General features: G+C 39.2%; 1 protein-coding gene across 2 annotated transcripts in view; it reads right to left on the reverse strand.

The window, feature by feature from the left end:
• Positions 1 to 20,108, reverse strand: part of HMMR (hyaluronan mediated motility receptor) — a 37,557-nt gene that overhangs the window by 11,098 nt on the left and 6,351 nt on the right. The window contains exons 4-12 of one of the 2 annotated variants that reach the window (XM_008538989.2): positions 18,559 to 18,606; positions 15,525 to 15,713; positions 14,359 to 14,445; positions 14,170 to 14,270; positions 7,127 to 7,198; positions 6,816 to 6,991; positions 5,845 to 5,993; positions 3,979 to 4,193; positions 715 to 831 (exon numbers count right to left, since the gene is read on the reverse strand). In XM_008538989.2, the coding sequence (XP_008537211.1) occupies positions 715 to 831; positions 3,979 to 4,193; positions 5,845 to 5,993; positions 6,816 to 6,991; positions 7,127 to 7,198; positions 14,170 to 14,270; positions 14,359 to 14,445; positions 15,525 to 15,713; positions 18,559 to 18,606 (1,154 nt within the window). The remainder of the gene's footprint in view (positions 1 to 714; positions 832 to 3,978; positions 4,194 to 5,844; positions 5,994 to 6,815; positions 6,992 to 7,126; positions 7,199 to 14,169; positions 14,271 to 14,358; positions 14,446 to 15,524; positions 15,714 to 18,558; positions 18,607 to 20,108) is intronic. The other variant, XM_008538990.2, reaches the window with a different exon arrangement.

The raw sequence follows: 20,108 nt of genomic DNA on the forward strand, positions 1-20,108 counted from the left end.
GGCATGACAATGGTCTAGTGGGAGGAATGCATGCATAGAGACCAAGTTGTTGAAAATCTTTTGGCTTATTGGTTGCCTTTTATGGGCTCATGCATGTAGATTTTATCTTTTTGCTCTATCATTTACGTACACGTTGTAGATCTGTAGATAAAAGAAAAAGAGACCTCCCCCAAAATGTTCTAAGGTAAATATGATAAATAAAAACATTAACATTACAGGGCTGGCCCAGTAGCCCAGAGGTTAAGTTTGGCATGCATTGCTTCGATAGCCCAGGTTCATGGGTTCGGATCTCGGGCGTGGACCTACACCACTTGTCAGCCATGCTGTGGCAGAGACTCACATACAAAATAGAGGAAGGCTGGCAACAGGTGTTAGCTCAGGGCCAACCTTCCTCAGCAAAAAAAACCTTAACATTAATATACTCACAGTATGACATGCATAGGTATTTGTTTTATTATCCTTTGCAATTTGTAGTTCCCCCCAAAATAAACTTTTATTTTTAAAAGGGAAAATAACGAGTAGTGGGAAAGGGAAATTTCTATATATAGTAAGATTACCAGGTAACACTAAATGCCCATTTATGGTTGGTCGTTATGGAATTTAAATTAATACCAACCCTTCTATTTGTGTGATTGTTTTTTCACAGATTTCCCTAGGTAAACACCCCTCCCTGCTCATATTATATTTGAGAGTGCAGGCTCCCACTTAAAATACCTTTCAAACTGAGCAGTAACATCTCCGAGGTTTTGCATTGCACTATCATATTTCTCCTGCAAAAGCAGGGTGGCCTGAGTGTGAGCAGCCTTATTTTCCTCCAGTTCAGCTTCCTTCCTAAGAAAAAGGAACAATTAAAAGATAAAACACTAATTACAAATCATTATCCCAAGAAAGATATCAGTATTTATCTTTGACACTGTGAAAACAGTATCCCATATCTTCATCTTTGCATAAACTACTGGCTAGCTTAGATGTAAATTTATGACCTACCTCTACTAGTATGTTTATTTATGTACTAACTCTTCTTCTGGTTTCATCTTATCTTTCCTGCTCTTTTACTTGTTTTCATCCTAATTTACTTATGTCCAAATTTATCTTTTGATATTATATATATTTATGTAGGTAAACATTTTTTTGGAAGAAGGTAGGGTAACTCTAAAACAGAATCTTAACAGCAGCAGCCAAGACTAGAGAATGTGAAGGATTCCCAGTGAAAAAGCCCTTGGATTGAATTAAGTTTAATTCTCTGCATTTAAACATTTAAGAAATACTAAGTACAGTTAAAGACACTTCATTTTAAAAGTTCTTTTAAAAAAAGAGTTTATAGGACTATGTAGATTTATTTTGATTATATCAATAACCCACATAATAAACTATTATTCAAATTACTATTTTGATTGGTCAATAACTCAATTTATTTAGTGGGTTATTTTGCATAGACAGAATAGCTTCTAAGTCATCTTTACAAATACGTACCACAAATCTCAGAGATTTTTGAGATGTTCATATCATATATTACCAAAATGGTGACAAAAATTTTTAGATAAGCATATGAGCTCATAAGAGATCTTTTAAAAAATATACAGAACTAAAAACTATAAATAAGAAGCATTATTCGCTTACAGACAAAGTCAGACACTGAGACAAGATAAACAGCTGATCAAATAAATTCTGTAAAAAGTATGGGATTTTAAAATACAGTCATGCAATGCTTAGTAAGGGGATATGTTCTGAGAAATGTGTTGTTATGCAATTTCATTGTTATACAAACATCACAGAGTGTACTGAAGGGGAATAAAATCTGTCACCCCAAAATATGTCTCTTTGATATAAGAAATATTTTAGACAAATTATTTCTAAGAAACTTGAGGCTGAGTGGTTAAGTTCACATGCTCCGCTTCGGCAGCCCAGGGTTTCGCCGGTTGGGATCCTGGATGCGGACACGGCACTGCTCATTAGGCCATGTTGAGGTGGCGTCCCACATGCCACAGCTAGAAGGACCCACAACTAAAATATACAACTATGTATTGGGGGGATTTGCAGAGAAAAAAAAAGCAGAAAGGAAAAAAAAATAAAAAAGAAACAAAAGACTCAGAAAGTTTTTCTTGTTACCTCCCCCTTAACTGCCTAAAAGAATTCAGATAAAAAAAACTGTCTCAGGAAGTGAGCTATCATCTTAGCATAACATGAACAAGGTGTAGACAGAGAGGAACCAAGAAAAGCTGGTTTGTTGGGCTCCTCTCTGTGTTCTTCTGTTTCTCTGTGGCCAAACACTTGTTTTCCAAATGTTTGCTCCTTTTCGCCTACCTATAAATTGCTTCTCTTCCCTTTGGAGACCCACTCTCCCCACCCCAACATCTTCTTTTGTCTTTAGCTGAGGACGGTATTTAAGGTGAGGGTTTCCATCACTCTGTTGAGTTACTGGGCTTTCCTGGGTTTCACCCATGTATACATGCTACTAAACTTTTGTTTTTCTCCAGTTAATCTGTCTCATGCAATTTAATTCTTGGACCAGGCAGAAGAACCTAGAAGAGTAGAGGAAAATTTCTTCCTCCTCTACAGTACTTACACAAACCTAGATGGTATAGCCTACTACACACCTACCCTATATTGTACTAATCTTATGGGGCCACTGTCCTATATGCAGTCTGTTGTTGATGGAGACATTGTTATGTGGGGCATGACTGCATACACACCACAAATACACGTCACACCACTAAAAGCAGTCAAGTATTACTAAATGGTTTATGATAAAAGTACTCTCTTCCTTGCCCCCTAGAGGAATCACTTTCAATTCTCTCAGTTTCTCTCTTAAGCCTTCAGGATGGAAGGGACCTCAGAAAACATCTCATAAAACTCCTTTATTTTGTATCTAATGAAGTAGAAAATTAAAGAAATTAAGATTGTCTTGCTTAGAATCACACAGCTAATTAACAGATCTAGCAATAAAATCCTTATCACCTGACCTCTGGACCAAGTTCTTTGAGTTAGAATAAACGATGGTCTCAACTTTCTTTTCTCATGAAACTGACATCATCTACTCCGTTTTTTTAAAGTGCCTGTTCCCTGGGACTGGCTGCAAAACAGAACAATCCCCCTATTACACTTTGGCACTGTTCCCAAAAAAGCAGGCACATCTAAGGCCTTGGAGTTCTTTTCATCACTTATCACCACAAGCAAACAGAAAAGGGATTAATAGCAAAAACATTCAACTCAACAAGAGATAGACACACAGTTGGGAATTCTGTAGGCTAAGGTCTACTCCATGGTTCCTTGCTAGAAAATTTTTTAGTGATGAAACCCCACAGATTTAAATAACATAATTATTTTATTTGCAATTTGAATTCAAGAATCAACCTGGCTATTTTAAGTAAATGGAGTAGAGAAGGACTCATAACGTGATGAAAATAACATGAAATTAGAGCAAAAAAGAGCACGAGATCTCAGTCTTTCTACTTTTAATGATAAATCCCTTATTTTTTTAGTGTTTCCCAGTTCTGGTTGTTTTTTGCCATTTTGCTTTTTTGATTGCTATTTCTGAAGTGTTTGTGTTCCCTCAAAAAAATTAATTAAAAGTATAGATTTTACTATGTAAAACTGATGAACATATACACAAAAAAAGAAAATGTTTCTTATTAAAAGGTGGGGTTCTTGTTTTTCTGGGTTTTTTTCCTAAATTCATTATTACTGCAATGCTGATATCCAATAATTTTTATAAGAGTAGTAAAGGAACCCCAAATTTTGGTCATCTGTTGTTAAAAATCTCTTTAATTAAATCTCTAACCTTAAAAAAAGGAAGGGCATGGTTTCCAGCTTTGGCTGACACACGTTTTTATGTACATCCTATGTATGTACTTTACCTTTCTGTGTCTATTTCTTATTTGTAAAATAATTCTAACCTTAACCACTCATATGATTGATGTGAGAATTCTGAGAATGTACTGAAGTCATATATAAACATGAGGTCTTACTAATACAAACCCTTTCAGCTTTTCTTCTAGAAGTTTTAGCTCTTCAGCTCTGGATTTTGTTTCCTCTTCCAGCTGCTTGACCAGCCTTTCAGCTTGTTCCTCTTTTTGCTGTAATTTGTCTAGCTCACCCAGTGCTTGCTTTAATTCCTCCTCAAAGAGATTCCTCTCTTTAATCATCTCCTCTTGAAAAGAACATAGCTTCTGCTGAAGACTAGAAGATAATTCCTACATCCAAACGAAAACCATCAAAATAATTTGAAAGGTTTCAATAATTTAATAATTTGTGAAGTTTTACTAAGGACAAAAAGAAGTACAGACAATGAAGTATAAAAACTAAATTCAGGAGTCTCAAGGAAACTTGAAAAATATAGATATTATACTCATTTTGTCATGGATCATATCCTACATCTTGTTAACACTGGCAAATGTTATTTCAATCTTTTTTCTATGCAACAGGTATACATACTTTTTGTAAAACTAGAATATTTTACAGCTGACTTTTATGATATATTTTTCTCATATGATATTACACAAAAAGGGTACTGTGATTTCAATGCTATATAAATACATTTTACAGTTATATAATACACAAATAAATCACCATTGTAAAAAAATTCTAACATTACAAATAAAGTGGAAATTGCCTTTTTTAAAAATTTTTTTTATTGTGGTCTAAATAGTTTGTAACATTGTGAAATTTCAGTTGTACATTAATCTTTGTCAAACACCATATAACTGTGCCCCTGCACCCCTGTGCCCATCTCCCCCCGCTTCCTCTTGGTGGAAATTGCCTTTTGACTACTCCTCACTCCAACCTCAGTTTTCCCATTCCAGAGAAAACCACTAGTTTGGCATATACGCCTTCTCATCTTTTTGTATACATTTAAAAAATATAAATGATAAATTCTCTATATATGTAAGGGTCATTTAAAAAGATCATAAAATAGTTGAGATCTTTTCAAGCCAGTATATACAGATTTATTCAATGTCTTTAGTTGTTACAGGTTGCTCAACAATATTTCATGAGTACATGTGAGTACTTATTTGCCCAACTCTCACTGTTATATTATCGAATGTTTTAATTTCTGCCAATCTTATAAGTGAAAAACAAATTATTTCCATCCCTGATTAATACTGAGGTAGAACATCGTTTCATGTTTACAGGTTGTCTGAATTTCTACTTCTGAGAACTATCGATTTCCATAGTATGCCCATTTTTTAATTGGACTGTCTTTTCTCATTGATATGTAAAATGTTCTTTATGTAATCTAGATTTTAAAAAAAGTCAGTTTTGTTTCTTGTGTAACTAGACAGCCTTACAGTAACCTAACACAAGAATATGCTGGAAAAAAATTTTTTTTTTTGCAATTTTTTTCCCTAAAGATTGGCACCTGAGCTAACAACTGTTGCCAATCTTTTCTTTTTTTTTCTTTTCTCCCCCAATCTCCACAGTACATAGATGTATATTTTAGTTGTGGGTCCTTCTAGTTGTGGCATGTGGGATGCTGCCTCAACGTGGCCTGACGAGTGGTGCCATGTCTGCGCCCCGGATCCAAACCGACAAAACCCTGGGTCCCGAAGCAGAGGGTGAGAACTTAACCATCAGGCCATGGGGTCGACCCCTGGAAAAAATTTTTAAATGATTTACTATTTTGTTTCATCTGTTGTTTGTAATTTTTTCACATTATCAATAACCCTGTGGTGAACATCTTTGGAGCTATATCTGTAGCATAGCCATAATAATTTCTTCAGGATACGACTCTAAAAGCAGAATTGTTGGATTAAAGAATATATACAATTTAAAGGTTTGCTGGTACAGAGGAAAATATATGACATAAAAGAAGCACTATTTTTTTTTGGTATTGTAGTAAACTACCTTCTCTTGCTGCAGAAGTGAATCAACTTGCAACTCTTTTTGTTGTAGCTTCTCATGTTCTTGTTTTTCAAGAGCAAACTTCTCTTTTAAGGTTTGTATTTCAGAGTTTAGATTTTCGTCCCAATCTCTATGCCTGTTCATGAGGTCTTCTACAAAAGGAAAAACATTAAAAATGCTGTTATTGGATAGTAATATTAACTTTGAGAACTCACATTCCCATTACATTCCATTACACTGCTTTATTGCTTTTAGCATATTACACAGATGAAGTATTTCCAAAGGCGGGGAAAAGCAAAACAAACACAAAACACAACTCTGAAGTTTGTATCATTACTATATATAACATAGTACACATTACATGCCATATAATAAAATCCCCAAACCTAGTTCTATGTATCTACCAAATTTAAATGGCCACCCAATGGGCAAGTCAAGAACTGCCCAAATGTATATATTTCACATATTCCAACTGCGACAGGCAATATGTTGAAATTAACAGAGAACAAACATTATAAAAGACAAAATCTCTCATACATACAACAGGGTTTTTTTGGTGTTGTTTATATAATTTTTTTTAAAACAAATTGTTTTAGGGGCCGGCTCTGTTGCCGAGTGGTTAAGTTCGAGTGCTCCGCTGTGGCGGCCCAGGGTTTGGATCCTGGGTGCGGACATGGCACCGCTTGTCAGGCCACGTTGAGGAGGCGTCCCACATCCCACAACTAGAAGGACCTGCAACTAAGATATACAACCAGGTACTGGGGGAGGGTTGGGGAGATAAAGCAGAAAAAAAAAAAAAGATTGGCAACAGCTGTTAGCCCAGGTGCCAATCCTTAAAAAAACAAAGATTGGCAACAGTTGTTAGCTCAGGTGCCAATCTTTAAAAAAAAAATTGTTTTAACATGGCAGTACTTTTCTTAAATATTGTAGATAGTACTTATGTGAAGAAAGTAATACCATAAGCAGCACAGTACCTTTTTCTTTTTCAAGCAGCTGACATTTAGCATTGAGGTCTTCTACTTGTTTAGACAACACACCATTTTCCTCAAGAGACTGCTTAAGGCTTAAAACTTCATGATTCTTCTCTTTCAAATTTTCTTCTAACTGGGCAATATCTAGCTTGTATTTTTCCACTTGATCTGATGCACAACTGCATTAAAACAAATTACTTTGAAGAGCACATCTATTTAGGCATAGGGAAAATTAACCAAAAAATGATAAAAATGATATATTAATCACTATTCAACAAAGTAAAAGTTCAATTTAAAATTACTGTTCATATTACCTAATTTCTTCGATGTATTCTAAGAGTTTTTCTGTTTCAGATTTTTCAGTCTTTTCCTTCTCTATTGAAACACTAAAAAAAAAATTGCGCATATTAAAACATACTAATTTATTTACTTAATAATCACATATAATGCTTACTTTGTACCAGACACTGATGTATGACGCAGGCTGAGTCTAGAGTCCAAACTATTAACCATTATTTTATGTGGCCTCTTAAGTTGATAGGAAACTGAAGTTTTCTTTTAAGTGAGAAAGCTTTCCAAATATATTCTGATAAAAGGGCTGCGATGGTGAGAGTCATCATCTATAACACTCCAAGTGTTAGAAATAATCTTTTTCGTAGCTTTTCTGATTTCCCCAGCCATCACACTTACAAAATAGCATTTTGTGTGCTACAAAGCCTTTGTTCTAGGCTGCCTTGATTCAATTACTTATTCATTTACCTCTAACAACTCAATCTACGAAATGGGCAAGAGACGTACAGACACCTTACAAAAGGATATATATGAATGGTCAATTATCACATAAAGAGATGCTCAACATTTATAGTAACAAATTAAAATCAGAAATGAGGTACTACTTCATACCTACTAGAAAGGCCAAAATCAAATAGACTGACATCAAATGTTGGTGAGGACGTGGAACAAATGGAACTATTATACACTGCTAAGTGGAGTGTAAAATGGTACAACCACTTTGAGTCTTTTAATACCTTATACATACACTACCCTATGACTCAGGATTCCACTCCTAGGTATTTACACAAGAGAAATAAAAACATGTCCACAAAAAGATACACAACACGGGGCCGGCCCTGTGGCCAAGTGGTTAAGTTCGCGTGCTCTGCTTCCACGGCCCAGGGTTTCACTGGTTCGGATCCTGGGCATGGACCCAGCGCTGCTCATCAAGCCATGCTGAGGTGGCGTCCCACATAGCAGAGCCAGAAGGACTCACAACTAGAATACACAACTATGTACTGGGGGTCTTTGAGGAGAAGAAGAAGAAGAAAAAAAAGGATTGGCAACAGATGTTAGCTAAGGGCCAATCTTTAGGAAAAAAAGACATATAACATGTTCACAGCAGTCTCATTCGTAACAGTCAGAAACTGGAAACCCATATATTGATCAACAGGAGAATAATAAACAAAGAGGTATATTCATATACTGAAATACTACTCAGAAATACAAAGGAACAAATTATAATACACACAACAGTATGGATGAATCTCAAAAAAATACAGTAAACAAAAGAAGCCACACACACACACACACACACACACACACTGTGATAAACACACCTAAAAAGACAAAGCCAATTTATGATAATGGAAATCAGAAAGTGATTGCGGGGGTGGGGGCATTACATGGGGAGGAGCAGGGGAGTAGGAAAGGGCATGAAGTAACTCTTTGAGGAGACGGTAACATTCTCTATTTTGTTTGGGTGGTGATTGCAAAGGTGTGTGCAATTGTCAAAGTCATCAAACTGAATACTTATGATCTGTGCATTTTATTGTATGTAAATTACAGCTCAGTATCAAAAAGAAGCCTAGGATTATGCATGAATCACAGCTTCCTATACCAATGTTTCTCAGTTTTGGTCTACTACCTCCATAAGATTATGCTATTAGAAAGACTATGAGGCCTTTCCTCATCATTGATACAGAAGATGTACAAAAGTAAAACATTCCTACATCTTTTCAGCATAAAATGGGGATGATTAGGGCTCTACTGCCACTTAGGAAGAGAAATACGGCAATTGGAGGCCATGAGCTAAGTATTGAGGGAAGGTTAAAGTCTCAGTAAACAGTAACTAGCTGAGTGAAGGGCCTGGGCCTTGCTTGCTCAGCAGAAGTCCCCAAGCCCATTGCAACCATGTGACCTTCTGGTTCCCTTCTGGGCAGGATGCCCAGCTGCTGGGATTTGTAGCAATCCAGGGCCTGGCCCAGATTCAACCTTACCTCACCTAAAGAACATCGCGTCTTAAAGGGACACAGAGCCCCTCCACGTGAGCTACTCTTCCTGGGAATGCAGGTCGTACCAAGGACAGCCCCTTGGCAAGCATACAGTCTTTGTGTCCCCCGCCTATATAAGAAACTCCCTCCCCACCTGTGGTTGCAGGTACACATTGCTGTCCAGCTGCCCATTACTGGACCTCCTTGTAACTAACTCCCAATAAGCCTATCTGTCTTGTCAGCTGACTCTGGGTCTTTTCTTTGACCTCTCCACAACCTATCCCACACTGCTCACCCAACTGGGCATGTGGCAGAACACACAGTAAGTCAGCCAGGACACTAAAGAAACACCTGTGAGCACTGAGACTATGGGGGATAGGAAGGGGAAATCCGCAGGGGAAATCCTGGGTTGGCTGATGTCTTCCCTGTGGGAGCTGGTCACCATCATACTTGATGGATGGGGCCCACTGCGTGAGTACGGGGACACCCTGAAAATGCCAAAGGGCCTAGGGGAAGTCCTGGTCTTGAGAAATGTAGAAAAAAAACCTCAGAAGCCCAGGCCATTGCTACAGCTGTGGGGTGGCCCCTCCTCACTGTAGGATGGCTTTCAATGAAGGCACGGAAAGTCCTGGGCAAGATAGATGTAGGGAAGAAGTCAGAAGCCCAGGTGGTAGCTGCACTGTTTGGGTGGCCCCTCCTCACTGTGGTAAGGCTCACAACAGAAGCTGAGATGGAAGCAAGAGCCAAAGTGAGGCAGCTACAAGAGAAACTGAAGTTAGAAAGAAAGGTTCAACTCACTCAACCCAAGACAACCGAGGCGCTCTTGACACACCTACAGAGTCTGATGAGAAAATAGAGATCTTAGCCTGCTGTTTTGCTAAGATCAAGGGACGACTGGTGGAACTGGGAAACAAATTCAGGCAGAAGGGGAGAGAAAGCATCCTGGGGTGGCTTTTCTGTCTCTGGAATACTGGATCAGAAGGCATTTTGCTGTCAGGGACGGAAATGAGCAAAATGGCGTCCATCACTTCTCCTCCCACCCTGTGGCAAGGCCTCTATAGTGCCACCTGGTGGACAAACCCCCCAGTGTTGCCTTGTGCCATTAAATTGATGATGTCACGTTAACCTCTCAGTCTTTTTCAGACCTCCAGGAAGCCTCCTGCTCCTTTGTCACAGTGCATGACAACAAATTGCAAGGGTGGGTTGTCTGTCAAACACTTGGGTGTTGTCTGGTTGGGTAAGACAAAAGTGGTTCCTGCTGCTGTTATAGATAAGATACAGGCTGCCTGTCCTCTTTATAAGTTGGTGTGAAAGAGTGCTATCTGGGACTGAGAGACCACCAAGCAGGAGGCCTGCACCCAAGCCAAAGTAGCAGTAAAACAAATCCAGTCCTGGGGTGTTTTAACACAAGAACAACCATGTAAATTGGACATTTGCAGTTATTCAGAGGGCTTCAGATGGGGTCCCTCACAGAGGCAAGGTAATAAACAAGTGTCCCTTGGTTTCTGGTCTCAATTGTGGAAAGGGACTGAAAACCGATATAGCGCCCTGGAACAATTGTGTGCTGCTTACCTGGCCCTCCAGCAGGTGGAGCCCATAACCCGTTCCCTGCTGGTAACAGTCTGTACTTATCTGCCCACTGTGGAGTGGCTGCAGAACGCTTTCCAAAAGCCCCACTCAGCAACAGCCCAAACAGAGACAGTGGCAAAATGGCATGCATACTTATGACAATGAGGGACCCTCACCAGTAGTCCCTTATGTGCAAAACTGCATGCCATCCTGGGGCCAGTAATATACACGACAGAGGAAACAACGCCGTTAGATGAGGAAACCCTGCCAAATGTTTGGGAAGGAAAAGAATCAATCCCGGCAGAGGCCTGGTATACTCTTGTCCAGATGGCTCCACAAGGGACAACCTCCCCCTAGTGGACAGCAGTGGCTATCCAGCCTTCGACTGCCAGTATGTGGTTGGACTGTGGCTCTGGGTTCGGTAGTCAATGGGCCGAATTGTGGGCTGCCTGGATGGTGCTGTCTCGTGAGCCCGATCCAATGTGTCCGTGCATGGACAGGTGGGCAGTCTACAAGGGGCTCATCCTGCAGATGGCACAATGGGTATGACAAAAGTGGACTATTAAAGGTCGCCTGTTGTGGGGGGCAGAACTCTGGGATGGTATCTGGCAGTGGGTTCAGGGAACGACAATAACAGCGTACCATGTGTCTGCACATCAGGCGACAACGCCACCAGGAAACCAGCAAGCAGAAGAGTTAGCTCAGATCTGTCTCCTAGAAGAAGTGCCAGCCAAAACAGTGGTAGAACGACTACATAAGAAGACTGGACACAAAGGATAAAGGACTCTATGGGCTATTGCCAAGGCCTGGGGCCTCCTACTATGTTATGCTGATATTGTGCAGGTCTGTCAGGCATGCCCTTCTTGTTCCTTGCAGAGACCCTGGGCCATTCCCCAAGACACAGGCCAAATCACCAGAGGCAACCAGGCCGCTCAACTCTGGCAGTTGGACTACATCGGGCCTTGCCTCTTTCTGATGGCTGCCGGTATGCTTCACTTGTGTGAACACGTAAACAGAACTGCTACAGGCATATCATAGCAAGAGGACCACACAAAAGATCACTATAAGAGGCCTGGAACACCTCTGCGCTGTGTATGGTGTTCCTATGGACACTGACATTGTATTGGATACCAGGTACAGACGTGGGATGATCAAATGGACAGACATTGGCATTTTCACCCGCCATACAACCCCATGACTACAGGACTGGTGGAACAAATGAACGACTTGCTGAAACAACAACTGAGGACAGAAGACAGGAGCATAGCCCATTGGACAGGATGCCTGACGACTGCAATACGTCAACCGAATGAATGCGAAAGGCACATCCAACCCAGCACATATCAGATGTTGACACAAGGACCTGATGACAGTACATCTACAGACAGAAGCTACTCAAGGAGACAAACTACAACCACAGATAGGCACTCAGAACAGTTTGCTTTTGCCTTCGTGACAAGAACTTCCTACCGGGACCCATGTGGTCACTGGGTCCTGGGACTGGCAGGTGGGGCCCCTCTGGTGTGGTCTCTTAGACCCTTGGGGAATAAGCTTAGGAGGATATCACAGTAATACGCTTCACGGTGGGGAGGCCACCTAAAACCTCCTAACTTACTAATCCAGGGCCTGCAGTTCCCCAAGGTACGTTCTTCCTTTCCCTCTGGTGTGTTACTGTTCTGCCCTTATCCTATACCACTGCAACCACATGAGTCTTGTTGGACGGTCATGACCTCCTTGTTTTAGTTCCCTCTAAACAGCTTACTTTCATCCTTAGGAGAATGTTTGCCAACCTTTTCGCTGTTTGGGCATGCACTGTTGCAGAAATACAAAATTGCTCCAACTGCTGGGTATGCAGCGAGCTGCCTCTCTTCTACCATGGTGTCTCCAAGCTGCCAATGCCTCTGACTGTAGAGCGTGCGAGAGTGGAGGAACGCGCCCCTACTTTCCCATTTCTACTCCCCTCCCGCCAAGTAACCTGTCCTCGCCATCTTATGCTGCCTCTTGCAAGTATATCTCTCAGCTTGTGTGTGAGGAGGTTGACACAACCCCAAAGGCAAGGTACTTTGTGTTTGATGGTGTAGGATGGTTAACTGCTGCACAAGTAGAATTAAGAGATTCCCTTCCCTGGTGCCTTGAACATCACAATAACTCTGCACCACCAAATGAAAATATTTAAAAAATGTAGGGTGGACACCTAAAGCAATGTGTAACCAAACAATTATCATCACTGCTGATATGAGGCTGAGAAAACAAGACATCCCCATCGGAGGAGCCTATGCCTCTCCTCGGGGGTGCTTGTGGGCTTGTGGTGCTCACAGCTGGCCCTATCTGCCTTATAATTGGACCAGAAGATGTACATGGGGCGCCCCTACATCTCTGCATGCATCCTACCTTCCCTTCAACAGCTTCCCTCTAATTGGGAGGCAGTCTGAGGACGCCATTGTGTGTGACTCGCTGCACAGTGGTTTTACTCCCTTGCTATCTTTTCCCCACCAGCTGCAGCTATTGCTGTAGGATGGCAAGTGTCTTCTCTAGCCCAACATGTGGCAACAGCCCTGATAACACCAGACAGGCCGTAATGCTTTTGAATGAGGAAACATCCCAAATGAGACGAGTGGTGTTGCAAAATAGGATGGCTCTGGACATGCTCACTGCTGCCCAAGGAGGGACCTGGGCTCTGATAAAGGTAGAATGCTGTATCTATATCCTTGACTATGCTCATAACATTTCTTCTGCAATGGCTTCTTATATACCCATACACAGGCTACTGATGCCGTCTCCACTGATCTGGTCTTTGCTTGGATTCAATCCCTCCCCTCAATCCAGCAAAAGGTATTCTTTGGCATTCTCGCCTTCTTATTGTTGATTTTGTTCTCTTGCTGTGCTCTCTGTTCCTGTTGTGGTATCTGGTCACGATGCTCCTCTATGTGTCTGGCTCAAGGGACTCCGCGGAAGAATGACATAATAAGATTGTGAGGGCCATTCAGACACATGGAGGGTAGGGTGTGGGGCCTGGGCCTTGCACGCTCAGTGAAAGCCCACCAGCCCATTGCAACCATGTGTGCTTCTCACTCCCTCTGGGCAGGAGGCCCAGCTGCTGGGATTTGTAACAATGCAGGGCCTGGCCAGCCAGGACCCTACCTTATCTCACTTAAAGAACATCGTGTCTTAAGGGGACACAGAGCCCCTCCACGTGAGCTACTCTTCCTGGGAATGCAGGTCGTACCAAGGACAGCCCCTTGGCAAACATATAGCCTCTGTGTCCCCCGCCTATATAAGAAACCCCCTCTCCACCCACACTTGCGGGTACACATTGCTGTCCAGCTGGCCGTCACTGGACCTTCCTGTAAGTAACTCCCAATGAACTTATATGTCTCGTTCGCCAACTCTGGGTCTTTTCTTTGGTCTCTCTGCAACCTATCGCACACTGCTCACCCAAGTGGGCGTGTGGTGGAACAGTGAGAGAGGTAAATCAAGAATTGGTCATACTAAGTCATTTCTCTTTCTTTTTAGTCACTCACAGTTTCCCCTCAAGTTGCGCGATTTTCCCCTGAGACTCTTCGAGATTCTTCTGGGTGACCTGCAGCTTCACTTCCATACCTTCTTGTTTAGCCATCATACTCTACACAACAGAAATATGTTTTAGGAAAGGAGAAATTGTTCAGATCCCCACATCCAGACACAGCAAACTGAGCAGAGGTATCACTCACCTTCATCTTTGTTTCTCTTCTGTTTTTAAGTTTCATCAACTCGAGGCTTAGAATTCTCATATTCTTCTGGTTACCATCTTCAGAAAACTAAGTACAGCCGATACAAAGAAATGTCAGAAATATTTTCCGCTAAGTCATATACAAAATCACTTAAATATTGATTATTCTATCTACAATTGGGACTATTATTTACCTACAATATACTGTGGTAGAGAAAACAGCTTCTGATCAACACAAGGATTACTGGTTTTACACTACTGTTGTTGTCCCTCCTTTCCTTAACATGACTTTCTGGTTTATTTTTGAAAGTAGTTTGGATGGTCACTGACGTCTATATGCCGGAAAGTCCATGGCAAGGCTCTAAAACAAGCCTCTTGGAGAGGAGTTCATAAAGTATGTATGCTTAACAGAAAGTATCTGAATTGCCTGGTCTGCTTTGAAATATGCAGACAATAGGGTCCATCCCTGGCATACTAAATGACAATCTCCCTGGGTGGGGCCCAGAAATCTGCTTCCTTCTTCACGCTTGACTCCTATACACCCTCACACCCTTTGTAAGCAAAGAGCCCAGCACATTACAGGCCCTGAAAAAATGACTCCTATTAAATTAAATAGAGATTTACAGCCTCGCTCTACTTCTGTAAGAAGCAAGGTGACCATGTTCTTTAAGATCTATTAGTATATTAATACTGATAAACACAATTTATCTATTAAACACATTTAAGTCCACAAATTTATTCATTTCCCACTTCATTCCCAAAAGGATTGGAAATGGAAGCCCGCTATTATGCTATTATTTCAGAGAAAGATCTTTAAAGTGACTTCTGGATGTAAATTCTGCAACTCTTAGGAACGGTCTTATTTACTGAGGGTGACTTTGAAGAAGGGTGAGAAAACGTCAGACATTAAAACAAAAAGTAACTTGTTTGTTTATAACCTCTTATGTGCCAGGTGCCATAATAAAAAAGATGCTATAATAATTCCTATTGGAAGCAGCTTAATATTTAAGACACATTTAGTGAAGGAAAAGGATTAAAGTAGAGCCTAAAATTCCCTAACAACTATATGAGAAAAAACAAGTTGACTATTTATTCAATTGTCTATTTGTACATTATCGAATCGTATATTGGAGTACTATTTATTCAATTATCATGAGGCTCAGATACCTTAGCTTTTAGTAGCTCATTAGTCTTGGTTAATTCAATCAGCTGTTTCTCTAGGGAAGCGTTACTTGCAGAGAGAGATGTTTTTTCCCTGACTGCAGCATTCAGCTTTGCTTCCATCCTCTCCACCTCAGCTTCCAGATCCTGGATCCGCTTGTCCTGAACACCACGTTCCTGAACAAGAACACGAATCTGGATGGAAACAAGATGGTAAATGAATGATTCACTGACACAATGCCAATGCAACTAGATGCTACTGACACTTAAAATACTAAACGTCTAGAAAAACCTCTGATTTTGACATAATGCTCTTAGATATTCTAATTTCACTAGCTGTTTCAACAATCATATTTACTTTACGAGACATCTTAAAAATCTGTATGCATTTTAAGAAGAGAGGATTTTAATTGCCATAAACTTCCAGGTGCAATTAACTGTTTATTCACTTTTAAGATATTTCTACCTGTAAGAGTTCCTCTCTTTAGTTCTGATTACATGAATTTAAAACTATAGTTTGAAATGCTAAATATCTTTTTTTATTTCAAGAAGGCAGAGCTGGGCTTCAGGGTAGGATGTAGCAGGCATCAGCAAACTATCATTCCTGCTGTGATTACTGGATAAAAACCAAAACCAAAATCAAAATCACATATTTGTTAATAGAAAACGTGGAAGCCAAAAGACAATGAAATGACAAATGTCTTTAAAATGTGGGGGGTGAAATCTCCCAATCTAAAATTCTATTCCCGATGAAAATATCCTTTAAATATGAAGGTGACATACAAATGTTTTCAGAGAAAAAAAAGCTGAGAGTATTTGTCAACAGTAGGCCTGCACAACAAGAAATACTAAAGGAAGTTCTTTAGGCTGAAGGAAAGTAATCCCAGACGTTTACAAGATATGCACTTAAATATAAGGACATAGATAGATCGACAATAAAGGGATCAGAAAACGGTTACCATATAATTACTAAACAAAAGAAAAATGGTATGGCTATGTTAATACCATACAAAGTAGACTTTTAGGCAAAAAGTGTCACTAGTGATAAAGGGGCAATTTTATGACAAAAAAGTCATTTCAAGAGGAAGACAATCTTAAATTTGCTGTGCAGGTAATATCATAACTTCAAAATATACAAAGCAAAAACTGACAGAACTGAAAAGAGAAACAGACTGATCCACTGAGCTGGAAATTCAGAAGTACTTCTCTTAGTAACTAACAGAATAAGCAAACAAAAACATCAGCACAAATAAAGATTTGAACAAAACTATTAACCAACCTAAACTAGTTGACACATGTAGACCACTATACCCAACAAGTGAATATACATTCTTGTCTAGTACACATAGAACATCCACCAAAACAGACTATTTAATGGGTAAAAAGCAAGTATCAAGAAAGCAGAGCTATATTAAGTCAAATGTAAAGTATTTTCTACTGTTCCTGGCTTTGTATTCATACCAATCTCCGTATTTCAAGCTAACACTGCTTAACTGAAAATGTATCAAGCATCATTTACATGTAAAGCTGTGAACTAGACGCTAGGGACCGAATGAGCTGATATTATTAGTTTCTAACCAGTGTTTATAGGATAGTATTATAAAGTAGAAAAAAGCACAAGGAGATTATCTACCTCACACTTTTTGCAGTAAAAGAAGTTTAAGCTCCAAAAAAGAGTTTGTAAACTCAAATGTTTATATAGCCAAGCAGGTAATATAAATAAGCAAAGAGAGCCAGCTGAGGGCTGGGGAGCAACCATGTGGTCTAAAGGAGGCGGTCCTGCGTAGCCCCAGGAGAGTGCTGCCCTGGAGGGGAATGTGAAACAGTGTTGTCAGACCTTCTGATTTTGCAACAGAAGTCAGAAATCTGAATTTGTTTTGCATGAAATTTTACTTTTAAATATTGATAACTAATTCAAATCAAACAAACAAACAAAGAACATATACTGTGGGACTTAAATAAAATAGTCTATTGGTCAAAAATCTCTCTTCTAAAAGATTAGATTATCAGTTCTAATCCTACCACTGTCACTTACTTACCAGCTGTCTCACTGAGACTCAGTTATCACATCTCTAAGCATGACCCCCTACACTATAGGCATGTGTGTATCCTCAATACAATGATAGGTAATATTATTAAAATAAATACAAAAAGGATCAGAGCAACCAGAGCAGAAATTTGCAAAGTTATCTTGACATATTCTTGGTCCTAAGTTAATACTTAACTATAATCAATGGAAAGTTTTAATGTATCAAAAGAATATGTCCACCAGAAAGAGTTGGTCAGCAATAGAAACGCAGAAAAAAGACTGCCAGAAGAGCAAAGTTGGCAGTCATCAACTCAGCACAACTTAGGGTACTAAGCGGGTTCTTTATGTCAGTCCTGCTCAAGAGAAATTTCCACCATGGTGGAAATGCACTGTCCAGTATGGTAGCCACTTGCCACATGTGGCTATTGAGCACTTGAAATGTGACTAGTGCAACTGAAGAACTGCTCTTAATTTTATTTAATTTAAATCACCGCATGTGGTGAGTGGCCACCAGATCGGACAGTGTAACTCTAGGTCCTTTTATCCTTGAGAAAGGCATATACCTATGGTGCAGAGGAATGCATCAGGTTAGCACAACTCCATCACAATCCAAGTAACCTACTAGGATTTCACACTCACCAAGCAATTCTCTCGCTAGTCACTGTCTTATACAGATTAACACACAGGAAGAGAGTGCGCTATGAGTAAATATAAATATTTGATCCATGCATAATTGTAATAAACCATCTTAATTTGTAGTTATCAGCTTTTCTTGCAGTGGGTTATCTTAAATCTGTCCCTTAGGATGCTAACAAACTTGACTTTGCCAGCACACCACACTGACAACCAGGCTCTGACATATGGTATCCAAGCCAAGGAACGGACACCCTGTAGGCACTGGTCTGGATGACATATTCGCCTTACTATATGACTCCTCAAACTGACAGAATCCCTGTCTCTTCTCTATTATATGGCACGTTTGTTTTTCAGTAAGTTGAAAGCATTGCTTACCTCTTTTTCCAGTATCTTCAAATCTTTATCATTCTTTTGAGATTCCTTCTATTTAAAAGTCAAAGAACAGTGATAAATTTAATTGCCACAAAAATCACAGCCAAATTTGATTTTTAGTTATCAGAAAAGATGAAGGATTCAAAACAGTTCATTTCACTGAGTCTGTTAAACATTTTGCAGGTGACTTATCTGGTAAAGGAAGGAAAAGATTCTTTACATCTCAAAATATTTTGGGTTTAAAAGTTTTCACCCCCAATAGATTAGGCTTTTTCTAACAAGTCCAGTGAAAAGAACAGGTGGAGCTTTATGAATAAAGGTATTGACTGCCTCCTTTCCAACATTAAACAGAAACACATTTTGAATATTTAATTATGCCACCTAGGAATAAAAAGAATCTTACCAAGAGAAATCAACTTAAAATTTGACACCCAAAGAGGAGAAAAAAAATACAGATGCAAAGAAAAAAAATGAAATAGTACAAGCTGTGATTCTAATGTACTCATTGCCTTTATTCTAAATAGGACATATAATTTTCATACTACATCTTTTTATATCCAACACCCTTTCTGAGGGAATAGCCAAAAACAGAATATCTATCTTTTCCATCTGAAAATGGAAGAAAATACACAAACATCTTGAATGAAACCTGTTTTACATGTTTCTAAGTTGGGGGAGGGCCACACCAGTCTCATGTCTTAATTTCCCACCTGATGGCATTTTCTAAAAAGGAAGGTTTATTATTTTGGGATTTGACACAAACTTTCTATGTAATTTAGTTTTCTAAGAGGCTTTGTGAATTCTATAATTAATTCAAAATTTCAGAACTATTTCTCCAAGAGATTAAAGTCAAGAAATTTACATCAATTTTCAAGAAGAGTATCTATATTAGTACTGCCCAATAAAAATAGAATGCAAGCCATATATGTATTTTCAAATGTTCTAGTAGCCACATATAAAAAGTAAAAATTTTAATAATATATTTTACTTAACCCAGTATATAAAAAATATTATTTCAACAGGGGTTAGCATAAAAATTAATATGAAATTACATGAGATATTTTATATTTTTTGTACTAGGTCTTCAAAATTTATCATGTATTTATACTTACAGTATATCTCAATTCAAATGCTAAATCTTCATCAGAAATATCTATCTATATTTAGATTTCATAAAAAACACAGATGCAGATGGAGAAGTAAATTCACATACCCAAGTTGTTCCAAAAACGTTTAAAATTTTTCCAACAGAATTGAGTATTAGTTTTTAAGTATACATTAATTAAAACTAAATAGCATTAAAAATTTAGTTCTTCAGTTTCTAGTGCTCAATTTTAAGGGCTCAATAGCCACATGTAGGAAATTATTTTCATATTGGACAATGCAGCTCTATATTATAGGATAAGAGACTTAGGTAACTGCCAAATGAATGAACAAGTCTAAGCTTAACCTATAGCTTTGGTTTCCCAACTCTGAATCTTTTACACATTAAAACATCAATTTGTACAACTCCTTAAGAAAGTACATCTTGCTTTTATGAACTAATGGAAACA

Source organism: Equus przewalskii, chromosome 13 (genome assembly GCF_037783145.1).
Source record: "Equus przewalskii isolate Varuska chromosome 13, EquPr2, whole genome shotgun sequence".
Taxonomy (NCBI): Eukaryota; Metazoa; Chordata; class Mammalia; order Perissodactyla; family Equidae; genus Equus; species Equus przewalskii.